The following is a 12,503-nucleotide window of genomic DNA, read 5'->3' on the forward strand; positions in this document are numbered from 1 at the left end:
GATGTTGATTGATGGAGACATCAAATATCCCTAAATCCAGGTCTCCCCTTTTCCCTCCCTGCTGCAAGACAGTCAGTCACCACAGATGCTTTGGACTCCACTTGGGGAGCAGTATCAAAAGGAATAAAAGTGCAAGATATTTGGGACAACAAAGACAGAAGCAAGCACAGAAACATCAAAGAGACGCATGCTCTAATCAAGGCAGTCAATTTTCTTAATCATTTCTGGTACCCAGGACCTCTTTAAATGGTTACAGGCAATACCACAGTGATGTGATACATCAACAAGAAAGGGGGAACCATGTCTTATCCCCTATGCAGGCTCTCCATGTTAGCTTGAGATATAGCTTTACAGCACAATCTCACTCTCCAGACATATTACATTCTGTCAGAGCAGAAGCTGAGCAGGAGTAGGGCAGACTCTCAAGAATAAAAATTAGATCAAGGGGTCTTCCAAGATTTGATCCAGCTGTGAGGAGTTCCTGAAGTAGACCTTTTTACCTCCTGTCTGAAAAGTTAACTAACAAAGTTTTCTCCAGGACTCCATGCAGAAAGGCCTTAAAGACTGATGCCTTTTCTTTTCCTTGGACAGGAATGTTCATGTATGCTTTTTCATCCTTTCCACTGATATCCAGGGTACTTCTGAAGATTCAGAAGAAATCCACCAAGATCATTGTGATGAGCCCCTTCTGGCCCACACAACAGTGGTTCTCCCTTCTTTTGGAGTTGGCCAGAGGCAATTACCACAAGGTCTGTCTCAGAATGAATCTCAGCACACAAGAACAGGAGTGTTTGATACATCCCAACCAAAAACAAGTCCAAATGACTGCCTGGATAATCGGGTCTTAATACAGCAGGTACTGATGGAGGCAAGAATGCCTGCTACTAGAAACTCATGTATATCTATATATGTATATGTAAATATATATATATATATATATATATATATATATATATATATATATATATATATACACACACACACACACACACACACACACACACACACAAGTAGAAGAGGTTTTCTAGTTGATGCCAACATCTCAACCGGAATACATTCAGGGCTAGTGTCTCTCTGGTTTTACAATATTTGTATGAGTTACTATAGCCTGTCTTACTCCTGTCAAGGTTCATTTATCAGTCATTTCAGCATGAATACCCATGGAACCTCCTCTTTCAATACATTCTCATGTTAGAATGTTTTTGAAAGAGGTGTTACATAAGAGACCCCAGGAAACTGGTGACTCCTCCATAGGATTTTAATTTTGTCTTCAAGAAAATAACTCCATTTGTACCAGCTCATGTGGCTGACTTGAGGTTCTTAAAATGGAAAACTGTTTTACCAATTGCTCTATCCTCTGTAAGACTAGTATCTGAGTTGCAAGCTGTTTTGATGGTCAACCCTACCTCATTTATCACAGAGACAGAGTTTCCCTGAAATCTAATCCTTCTTTTATGCCTAAAGTGATATCCAAGTTTACTTTAAGCCAAACTTTCAATCTCTTTCTTTTCTTTCCTGAACTCAAAATTGAGGGAGAAAGGATGTTACATACTGTGGATGTCTATAGTCAACTCAGGTACAGTTTTGACGGAACAAAATCTTTCAAATCTGATTAGTTGTTCATTTCTTATTAAGATAAAAAGAAGGTCAACTTGTGTTAAAGCAGACTACTCCAAATGGTTGTCTCAGGCTATTACCTTTTCTCACTGCAACAAAAGTATTCCAGGCTGGGTCAAGGCCTGCTCTATCAGAGCCTTGGATTCATCTATGTTTATTTTTATGGAAAGGATTGGATTCTAGAAGTATTCTAGAAGATGCTACTTGGTCCCCTGTACATACTTTTACAAAGCACTATAAGCTTGATTCCTTCTCTAGGTCTACATCAAGCTTTGCTGCGACCATTCTCCAGGGGCTTCTGGACTCTTCTCCTTCCACCTCCCAAATGTCTTTAGCTAAGGTAATCTACACATAGCGGTAAGACTACTGCAGCAATGATCAATATGATAAACATAGTACAGTTGTGTAAGTAAATTTACCATAACAGTAGATGTTTGAATGATCACTGCTGCAGTATTATTTCCAATACTATTAGCTAAAAAAATTAACAATGAATGTGTGATAGACCTTTTAATGTGGAACATTGAGGAACATGGACTATGTAAGACTCAAAATGAAGAATGTTCCTCATAGTAAGGTACACTTGAGAGGTGTCTTCTGTGTCAGAACATTTATTATCCTGTATCAGTTCTTCAATAGTTCACTGAATTGTAGCTTTTTGTCCTATTTTGAATACTGTTTCTGCTTTACAGCCTAGGACATGGCTGAAAATTGGATATGTGAGCAGCCCACTCTACCAGTTAACAAGTGTAAAACAAGTAAATCTACTACATGTGATATCTTAACCTGTATATTAAGAAATTGTAATGCTAGTCACAAGATATCATATATAGTACAGCTCAAAGAAGTTTCATATTGCATTGAGTTTATAAAGAATAACACAGCTTGTTGTTAGATTCAGTAACCAGAAAGTCTTAATTTATGTGAGCCTTATGGAATTGTGCGTGTGTGGGGGGCTGTTGTGAGCATGTGTGTGTGTGTGTGTGTGTGTGTGTGTGTGTGTGTGTGTGTGTGTGTGTGTGTGTGTGTGTGTGTGTGTCCGTGTGTTTATGTATGTGTTGAAAAACTTAAGACTACATGGCATTGTAGGAATAATATTTGCACAGAGTTGAGGAGGCAGAGTATGACATTAGTGAGATTGTAAAATTGGGAAAGATACACAACCAGTTGTTTGTAACTGATGCGAAGAAAAGACTTTAACATGGCATATTTTATCTAAGAATCTTCTAGAATGAATAACTTTTTCAGACTCATAATTTTTAGCTTGCTACACCACTGGTATCATCCCATATTGATTTTTAATAACACCCTAAACTCACCAGCTGGCGAACCGATATCAGAGTTTTGCAATTCTTTTCCTGACCTGCAATATATGTGATGACAAGAACATGGGAGTGAAAATGATGGCACTTGCCTGATCAAGCTGTGGTACCCACAGCATACACAGCTTGAATAACAGCCAAGTGTACAAACTCTGGTATTGCAATTTCTTTCAATTTCAGTCTAGCATTCTATTTATGTGCTACTTGCAATATCATGCAGTATTCAGCAGGTGGCGGTGAGAACCAAACAGCATGTCAGCATTACATACTACCACCTGCCTTCTTATTTCAGAGTACTATTAACTTTTTTCAAGAGTATTGCTTCTTAGTTAATACCTGGTATCGAGAAAGACTGTAACAAACCAAATTCCTTTGTATGCTTTTATTTAAAGAATCAGCCAATACAAAATTGTTCATGTATGCAGAAATGTGTTCTCAATAAAACCAGATTAACTTAAGTTTACAATTCTTATAATTAAGAGCACACATTATTAAACTCCAGGATGCTTATGTGACAAGTCACAGTCTGATTCTTAAGACAAAAATATGATTTAGATAAAACTACAATGCCATGTTCACTTCAGAATATAATTGTGAGGTAAACAGTTGTATTATATCCCACATTTAAGCAGTATACACAGTTGTGAATACTTTCCCAGACTCACCTCACAACTCGGTGACCTGAGCTCATAACTGAGTGTGATTACATGGCTGGATTAAGTTTACCTGAAGTGTCACAAATCTTTTATTTCTTCAAAATTTTTTATTATTGTGATTTGTAACATAGACTGTTGCCATGTACACATGAAAGTTATGGATGTTAAATATATAAGACAGTAAATATAAGAAAAACTAAATGTAAAATGGCAATGTGGATAACAGATAAAAAAAAAAAAAAAAAAACAGAATCTATTGAGTGAACATCTGCTTTTTCACACTGAAGTGTCTCCAGTAATAATTGTAGAAATATAAGTAATTATTCTCTAACAAATTTGAAAAATAATCTTCAAGCCAGTCTCCAACCATTGAACTGCTTTTTAAACTTAAATAAAAGATTGCATGCATTTAGTTGTTATAATGTAGCAACTATAAGAAGTATAGCTTATTTAATGAAGGTATGGTACATGTAATCGTGTTTTACAAGAGCAGTTAGGACAGTCAGTCATATAAACATGACAACATTTTTTGGTAGACCTTGGATCATTGTATTACAATACCTTTCATGGTAAATTATGCCTAGTACAGCTTGGAGAACTTCAGGAAAAAACAGCACTCAGCAGTGTTGCGACGACAGTCTTGAAAGCTACATAATGCTGCAAAACTCATTTTTTATCTCAGGGCAGTCTTCAACTTCACTCAAGAATCTTGTGACATTGTCTTGAAACAAACAGAGAAAAGAAAAAAATTCACAGAGGATGTGTTCTCCTGGGAATCACAGATGTACTGTTGATGTTTCCCTGTGCTAGAAACAAAGCTGGGTAACAGCTGTGTGAAAATGTGCTCAAAGCTCAGAGATGAATGGGGAATGTTGTCCTTACCCCCAAAATTTTTATCTTTAACGGCAACAAAGCAAGAGTAGTTTTCACAAGGTCAGGACTCCCCTGACCTTGCAGGAAAGTGAACGTAACTGAATGCTGTCTTTTTACTAACAAGGATCAGGACTAAGTTTGTTTGTAGTACCAGTATGTTTTAAGATATATATATATATATATATATATATATATATATATATATATATATATATATATATATATATTTATCTTTCATTCAGTCTCTGTGGTTTCTTTTCATATATAGACAGTGACAAGGCCTTAGGGTATTTTTTTTAACAGAATCATGAAAAAAAGTTAGCTCACAAGCTCTTCTTCAAAAAGCTGATGACAACTACTGACAGGAAAAACAATGTTAGCATAGAAATGCTAAGCTTTTCTGCTTTTTGAGGTTGGGGGTGAAGTTGTACTGTACACCCTTTTCTGTATAATTTTCACTTCAAGGTAGTAGGCAGTTGGATCATTTAGTGATCTTACCTGTCACCTTTTTGGTATTTAACCTTTTGATGTTTTGAGAAAGTCAGCATTTGCATATCACTTTTTTAAGAGCCTCAGTTTTAAGCAGCCATATATCTAAGAGCTTTGAATTTGTGCTTGTTCGTCCCTTCCTTGGCTTGATATTAACTGAAGAGAGGACCATATCTGCAATCCCTTTATGTGGGTAAAAAGTCTTCCTTCAGGAGTCTACAGAAGCACTCATGTAGATGATTTACCGATGTTTGTAATCTTTTGTAGGCAATCTTCTTTAAGTACTTCTTCTTTGTTTCACTGGAGTTGAAATTTGCACTCACTGTTACTTTATCTGACTCCAATAGAACACCATGATGTGTACCATATATATTGTGGACCTAGCAACCTTCGTTTAATAAATGATAAGGTATCATTGTCGAGGTGCACAAAAAAACTAACAAATTCCCTAGAGTGGCATGAGTGGCATGGTGTTTTATTAATTAATGAATTAAATAGTCATTCTTTTTTTTAATCAAGCAAGTAATCTAAACACATTCCTTTTTTTATGTAGACAATGTGACAGTGCAGATGCCTTCATTAATAAGTGGCATATGATAACCCATGCAGTATAAACATTTTAGTAACCTGCAGTTAGTGCAGAAATTTCAGCAATTACTTGTATATCTCTTCTGGTGCAACTGTAGAATTCCACTTTTGACATATTATGCTGGATTGAATTCCTTTTTTTCAGACATGATCCTCTGCTAATCCCAGGAAATGATCAGATGGAAGACATGGATGCAAGCATAAAGAAATATGATTCTACAGGGATGTTCCACTGGTGTATAGCAAAAGAAATTGACAAGGTCATATTGGTAAGTGCTGATAGTAAGGTACATAGCGCACCTAGCTTCTGATCAGAAATGCATAAAAAGGTTAATCAAGCAAATTGAAATAAATCAACCACCCTTTTTTTTAGACAGTGTCCATGCTGTTGCACCTATTTTTATGGCAATGTATGGTATTTTCTGGGAAGTTGAAATGACATTTGACAGTCTATCTCCATATTTACTTTGAAAGAGAGATTCTGTCAGAGGCCTGTGGTGTGAGAGTAGCATTTTAACAAAATGGCTTGTTAGAGCCCCATATTTAATTCTTAGCAAGCATGCAATAGTTCCAGGACGGACATAGCATGTCTGTCACAGTCTGTACCGCAGTAATCTCTGGCAGCTTGTACCAGCACTGTCATCCAGCTGGTGATTGGAATCGGCAATCGGCTGAATACAGCATTTCAAACAAAGTTTTTCTTTTGTGCGTTCTTCTTTAAGAAGATCGCGGGTAGGCTTGCTGACATCATCGCAGGAACGTAGATGGGCTGACATCATCAGGTGTGTGTGTGTGTGTGTGTGTGTGTGTGTGTGTGTGTGTGTGTGTGTGTGTGTGTGTGTGTGTGTAAAATGCCCCAGGTGTACATGGTGGTGGGTAGAGAATAAGGCTTGAACCCTGTACCTTGGGCCCAAGTGGCAAGAGCCTGAATTCCCTATCCACCACCATTTGTAAAAATATTGTAGGATTTTCCCTCATACCTTTTCTGTTCCTCATAAAATCTGTGGTTTCTGCATTTGTGTCCTTGTTGCCTGATATTCTTGGCTGTCTGGAGTGTTTCTCCCTGGGCCTCTGCTAAAAAAATTAGCTTTTTTTTTTTTTCAAAGTCAGACTTTCCTGGTTAATAAATGTAAATATTGGACTTCTTTTCTTCAGAAAGTGTATGGTGTTGCCTGATATTCTTGGCTGTCTGGAGTGTTTCTCCCTGGGCCTCTGCTAAAAAAATTAGCTTTCTTTTTTTTCAAAGTCAGACTTTCCTGGTTAATAAATGTAAATATTGGACTTCTTTTCTTCAGAAAGTGTATGGTAACAAAAGCAAGCTTTTATTCTAGCAATTTTCTAAGTGTACAAGATGGATATTTGAAATGTATCCCTGTGTTTGGGACTGTATTCCCCCCATTATTGGCTTCATCCAGGTTTTGTGCTAGGGTTGAGAGTTATGGTAAGAATTGAATTCACTGAATATGTTTGGGGCTGTATTCACCCAGTGTTGACTTTGTTCAGGTATTTATTGGCTTTATCCAGGTATTTATTGGCTTCATCCAGGTTTTTGCTAATGTTGAGAGCTATGGTAAGAACTGATTTCACTGAAAATGTTTGGGGCTATATTCTCTCATTACTGGCTTTGTCCGGGTGTTATTTGCTAAGAGGTTGAGAGCTATGGTGAGAACTGAATTCACTGAATGTTTGGTGGTTGTAGTCACCCATTATTGGCTTTGTTCAGGTCTTTTGTGCTAAGAGGTTGACAGCTGTGCTATGGTGAGAACTGAATTCACTAAATGGTAAAGTTTCAGTCTTCCTCTTTCACAAAACTGATTTGGCGTAGTGGTATGTTGCTTTGACTTTTGCACGGGTCCCTGGGTTCAAGACGTGGCAGTGAAATGTATGGTGGTAATGCAGCATTTTATTCTAGCAACTTTCAAACATTATACAAGCAATGTTTAAAATGTGTCCCTGTTGTTTGGCCTTTTGCCCCCCCCCCAATAAATTTCGGCTTTTTCCAGATTTCGTGTGCTGCAAAGTTCAGAGATACAGCTGAGTGTCGAGTAGATTTTACAAGGAGCTGAGAGCTGCAGGGGAGCAAAAGTTTAGTGCTGATTATGTTTAGTCTGCTTACATTAATAGCACAACAGATAGTGTATTTGCTTTAGATGCTGAAGGCTGTGGGTTCTACTCCCGCAGTAGGTAAATGCATTGCTGATGCTTTTTTGTGTTGTAAAGGGGGTGGATGCTGCAGTCCTTTTGGCAAAGATACCTAGTAACTATGAACTTGTTAACAATTTGCTATCCATTCTCTATTGCGGTATTACTAGCTTTTCATTTTACTGCATGCAACAAAGGCAATTTATTCTTCAAGGGTAACGGGCACTTTATTTGTAGATTAAATAATGACAAAGTGTTTGCTAGCAGCAACCTCTATTAGTTACAGATTTCTTCAATGTGGATTTTACTACAGAGATTGTGTATATTTTTTACTGATACTGGTGGACTTGAGTAGACGTTATGATGGAAATGTTCTGAATTGGGCAATTTTGTCATTGGTGGATGCTTTTTGTTTCTTTGTTTACTGGAAAATTTTTCAAAACAATAAATTTAAAATGCCCTTTAAAACTGTACTGTATTGTACAAGGAATATAATGTAATACAGTCAGGAAGGTGTATCAAAGAACATGTGTATGTTATGTTCGAGGGGCCTATGATTTTGAAGACAGCCCAGAGTTAATATTTGCAATTGGCAAAATGTATTTTCTCTGAAAGTGGGTTTTGGTGCTGTTTCAATGCATGTGAGTTTCAAGGGCAGAGAAGTATTAATGTTAGTCTATTTTCATTGAGACTGCATTGCTTTAACAGATGTGTATTAGGGTTTGTGCTGTAAAATGCAAAATAAAACTTTCAAATGAAATCCTAAATCATCGCAGAAGTAAAGCAGTATGCACATTAGTGTTTATGGTAAATGGGGCAAAATAACCAAGGAATGGGACATTGGAATGGCTGCAGGGGGGGGGGCTCCATTTGACCATGATTTTGTGAGGGGGGGGTAGCAAACTCGACAGCCCCGGTTGAACTATACCTCTCAGTTGTCCATATCTTTGCAGAATTAATAGATATTTGCTGCTTATTTTTGGTTTGTTTCTCAATTTGTGGTTTTCTAGCAAATCATTTAGGAATTAAGCCATTAAATGACAGACATTGAGTTTCAGATGTCATAATCTTCAGAAAAATGCATGCTAATGCAAGACTGTCTAAGTTTATACAAGAGCAATTTTTAGTAGTGTTTCTATGTTCCCCAATATATTTGGCCTTGTTCAGATTTCCTGCATTAAGAGGTTGAGAGGTACGTGCAAATCACTTTGTAGATTAGGAATATCCAAACATCTCAATTGTCCCCAATTCTGGCTCAAAATGTTGCTCTCCCCTAATAATGCCTCCTCCAAAATGGCAATTTTGGAAGAAAATGTGGAGGGTTTACAATTATAACTGTAATGATCAGTTGTAGATTACCTTTATATCAGAAATGCATGTGGATGCTCTTATTTTGTTAGCTGCTTCAAGTTAACTGTTAATATTAAAAAGGTGTCCCTTTTTGACAGGTATTTTTGCATCACATTTTGGTCTGTTTTTCATAAAATTGTGGTTTCTGGCAAATTAGTGGCAAGTCATTAAAGATTGAAGTTAGAAAATAATGGCAGACATTTGAGTTTCAGATTTTATACCCTTCAGAAAATTTGTACTAATGCAATATTTACCTGCTCTATTAAGTTAATAAGAGCAATATTTAAAAATTGGCCTTATTTTTGGGCCTGTGTCCCACTTCTAGTTCTGTGTATGGCTTTGTCCAGATTTCTTGCTGTGAAGTTGAGAGGTAGGAGTGTCAGAGCCTTCAAATTATGACATACTTATTGCACCCCAGCCCCCATTGTAGTGGCTCGGGATGTGTCCAAGGAAGGCAAGAAGCAGTTATGCAGTAAGTGTGCAGAGTATTCCCCCATCCAAGGTAGATCACAAATATGACCGTGGCTTTTCATCTGTCCTTGATTTTGCAAAATGTTCTGGTTTTCTATCAGATTTTTATACTGTTGATTTATGCTTCTTATTATTCAGGAACTGCATGCTATCAGTGTCCTGTTGCTCTGTTTAAGTAGCCATGGTTTAATGAACATCAGGTAAGCTTGTCGGAGATTGTAAGATGCAAGTAAGCTTTAGTAAGCTTGTCGGACATTGTAATATGCAAGTAAGCTTTAGTAAGCATATTGTTAAAGAATTGCTAGCATTGAAAGCCTTTTCGTTGTTGCCATGCAGAGAATATTTACATAGCTAGATAATGTATAAGCCTTGGGTATTGAAATGCATATGACAGTATTTGTAATAAAAGGACGGGATTACAGTATTTTCAGAAGCTCATTACATTTTATTGGAGACCAGTGTCTTATAGCAGTGTCTGTGTGTTAGTACACTTGTAGTTGGGTGGCTTTAATGGTATATGGTAAATAAGCATTGCTACCTTACTTAAAGCTAAGCCCTGCAACAACTAGCTCCACAATGAAGTCAAAACACAATAGCTCTGGTGGGTAAATGTACTCTGTAGTAATAAAAAAGGCAAATGTTTGAAATGACTACAGCTTATGTGCAAACACAATAGGTAGTGATGAAACAATGCTCTGCTAAAAATGCTTTAATGCTCCACATTGCTGAGCTGCAATCACTAGCTACCAGGATTTCACCCACTTCAGATCAAGCACGGTGCCGTTCAGTGCAACCTTCCCAGAACTAATTCAAGTCTGACCAGAATTGTTTGGTGTGTGTATGAGGGAGGTAGCATACCCCTCAGCTGTCCAGATTTTTGCCCCATATTCCTCTTAAAAGGATTGAAGTTGCTAAATAATGAGACTGCATACTAACACAAATCCTGTTACTCTTGCAATTTTCTGAGAGCCATATTTATAATTTGTCCCTATTTATTTTAGGCTTTGTCAAGATTTCTTGCACTAAGGGTGAAGCCTTGAGGGTGTGGTATCTTTGTAAGAGAGAGAGAAAGTGAAATGCCCAAGTTAGAGTTAGCAGGTGGATTTTTCAAGTGCATTTTCAAGGAACTGTGAGTTTTAAGGGAAGCGAAGTTCACTGCTGCTCATGCCAAGTCTATTTACAATGTGCAACCATTTTGTTTAGCAAATGGTATCTCTATTGTGGTATAAAGTTTTAAAGCTATGTTAGTAGCACCACAAGTAGAATACTTGCATCTTAATGTAAAGGCTTGAGGTTCTATTCCTACAGCATATACATTTGTATGCTGCAGTCCTCAGGATGTCCTCCTTTGGATGAGATGCCTAATAACTATGAACCTGTTTTTCAGCTTGTCATCCATTTTCTATTGCAATATACCAGCTTACCATTTTTTAATTTAACCTAGGCAATTTATTCTTTGACGGCAGCAGGCACTGAATTTGTAGATGAAACACTGAAATATACAAGTGTTGCTGTCTAATACAACGGATATAATTCAATTATATATTATAATTAATACAATCAGGTAAATCAAATAACTTTTGCATGGCCCTAACGGTGTGCAAGGAGCCTATTGCTTGAAAACAGTTCAAAGGTAAATAACCTGCCACTGGCCAGATGCATTTTCTTTGAATGTGGGTTTCAGTGCCGTTTCATTGAATGTGAGTTTCAAAAGTAGAGAAGCTTTAATGCCAAGTCTGTTTTCATTGCAAGACTATTGCTTTGTTTAGGTTTAGTAAATGTCTCAGTGTTTGGGCTATAATGTTTGAAATAAAAGTTGTAAATTTAAATCCAACTGCCTGTAATCATTGTAGAACTAAAGCATAACACAGTATGCACACAGATTTGAACAGTGTCTACAGTAAATGGGGAGAAATAGCCAAGTAATGGGACACTGGAATGGCTGTGTGGGCGGGGCTTGGGTGGGTGGACTTGGGCGGGGCTGTGTTGGCAGGGGGCGGGGTGAGCTATGTGGGTGGGGCTCTGGGTTTGCACCCCCCTGCAAAAAATCCTGCGGGCTCCCTTGCGTGTAAGGCTGTATGTCAAGTTCAACATGACATGTTGTGGCCAGATGTGAAACACTAAACATTTCATCTTTAGTTAGCTTTAGATCATGCGTATGGATTGTTTACCATGTTTCTTTCATTCTTTCTTTTTTTAAACACTGATTCAGTTTGTAGTTGTTGTACTGAGTCTGAAATGGTTCACGTGGATCAGCACTCTACACTAGTTAGCAAATGTTAAATAAATAATTAAATTCTCTACTTACTTATTGCTGCACAGTGTAAATGTGATCAGTAATAGTATAGGTCACATATAATAGTACACATTCCAGTAGCAAATGTGATCTTAGCAGTTAGAAAATGAAGTCACCCAGATAGGTGCTGGAGTTCCCATCAGTAACAGAAGTAAAGTGCTGGCCGGGGGTGGGTTACCAGAAATTTCTGCTTCTGTCTTTCAAGAGACAAAACTCTACTTTCTGATTTTCCCGGAAGGGTGGAATTAACATTTCTTCATCTAAAAGTAGTTCCAGAAGAGAGATGCATATCCAGTCATATGATAGAGAATGAAATTTCTTACTGACATGGACATGTAAGGAAATATAAGTATAGCTAGAATTCTGACACATAAGCCCTGATTTTTTTATATTTTGATATAAAATATTGTGCTTATCTTTCAATTATTTTTTTATTATAAATGGAGAATCATACTTTGTGGAGATCACTGTAGTAGTAAATCATATGTAACATTTACATTTCCTTCCCAGTAAAGCTGCATTGGGCTGGCCACTTCCTAAGTTGCGGTTTTACTTTCCTTTAAAAGGCTAATTGGTGTCATCACAGATACTGATGACAGGCTAAACAAGGATCTCGTATATAAAACAATGCTGGTCAACATCCACCCTCAATGGTTCTTCTCACAATTGTGAAACATTTCTCATCAAGCTGCATTTTTT

The 12,503-nt window shown here is 37.3% G+C and overlaps 1 protein-coding gene across 32 annotated transcripts in view; it reads left to right on the plus strand.

The window, feature by feature from the left end:
- KCNMA1 (potassium calcium-activated channel subfamily M alpha 1) overlaps positions 1 to 12,503 on the plus strand; it is a 4,085,072-nt gene that overhangs the window by 3,343,067 nt on the left and 729,502 nt on the right. For all 32 annotated transcript variants that reach the window (XM_044055788.1, XM_044055796.1, XM_044055806.1 and 29 more), the window contains one exon: positions 5,691 to 5,814. In XM_044055788.1, coding sequence (XP_043911723.1) covers positions 5,691 to 5,814 — 124 coding nt within the window. The remainder of the gene's footprint in view (positions 1 to 5,690; positions 5,815 to 12,503) is intronic.

This window comes from Protopterus annectens, chromosome 14.part0, assembly GCF_019279795.1.
Source record: "Protopterus annectens isolate FY-2018-M chromosome 14.part0, PAN1.0, whole genome shotgun sequence".
Taxonomy (NCBI): domain Eukaryota; kingdom Metazoa; phylum Chordata; order Ceratodontiformes; family Protopteridae; genus Protopterus; species Protopterus annectens.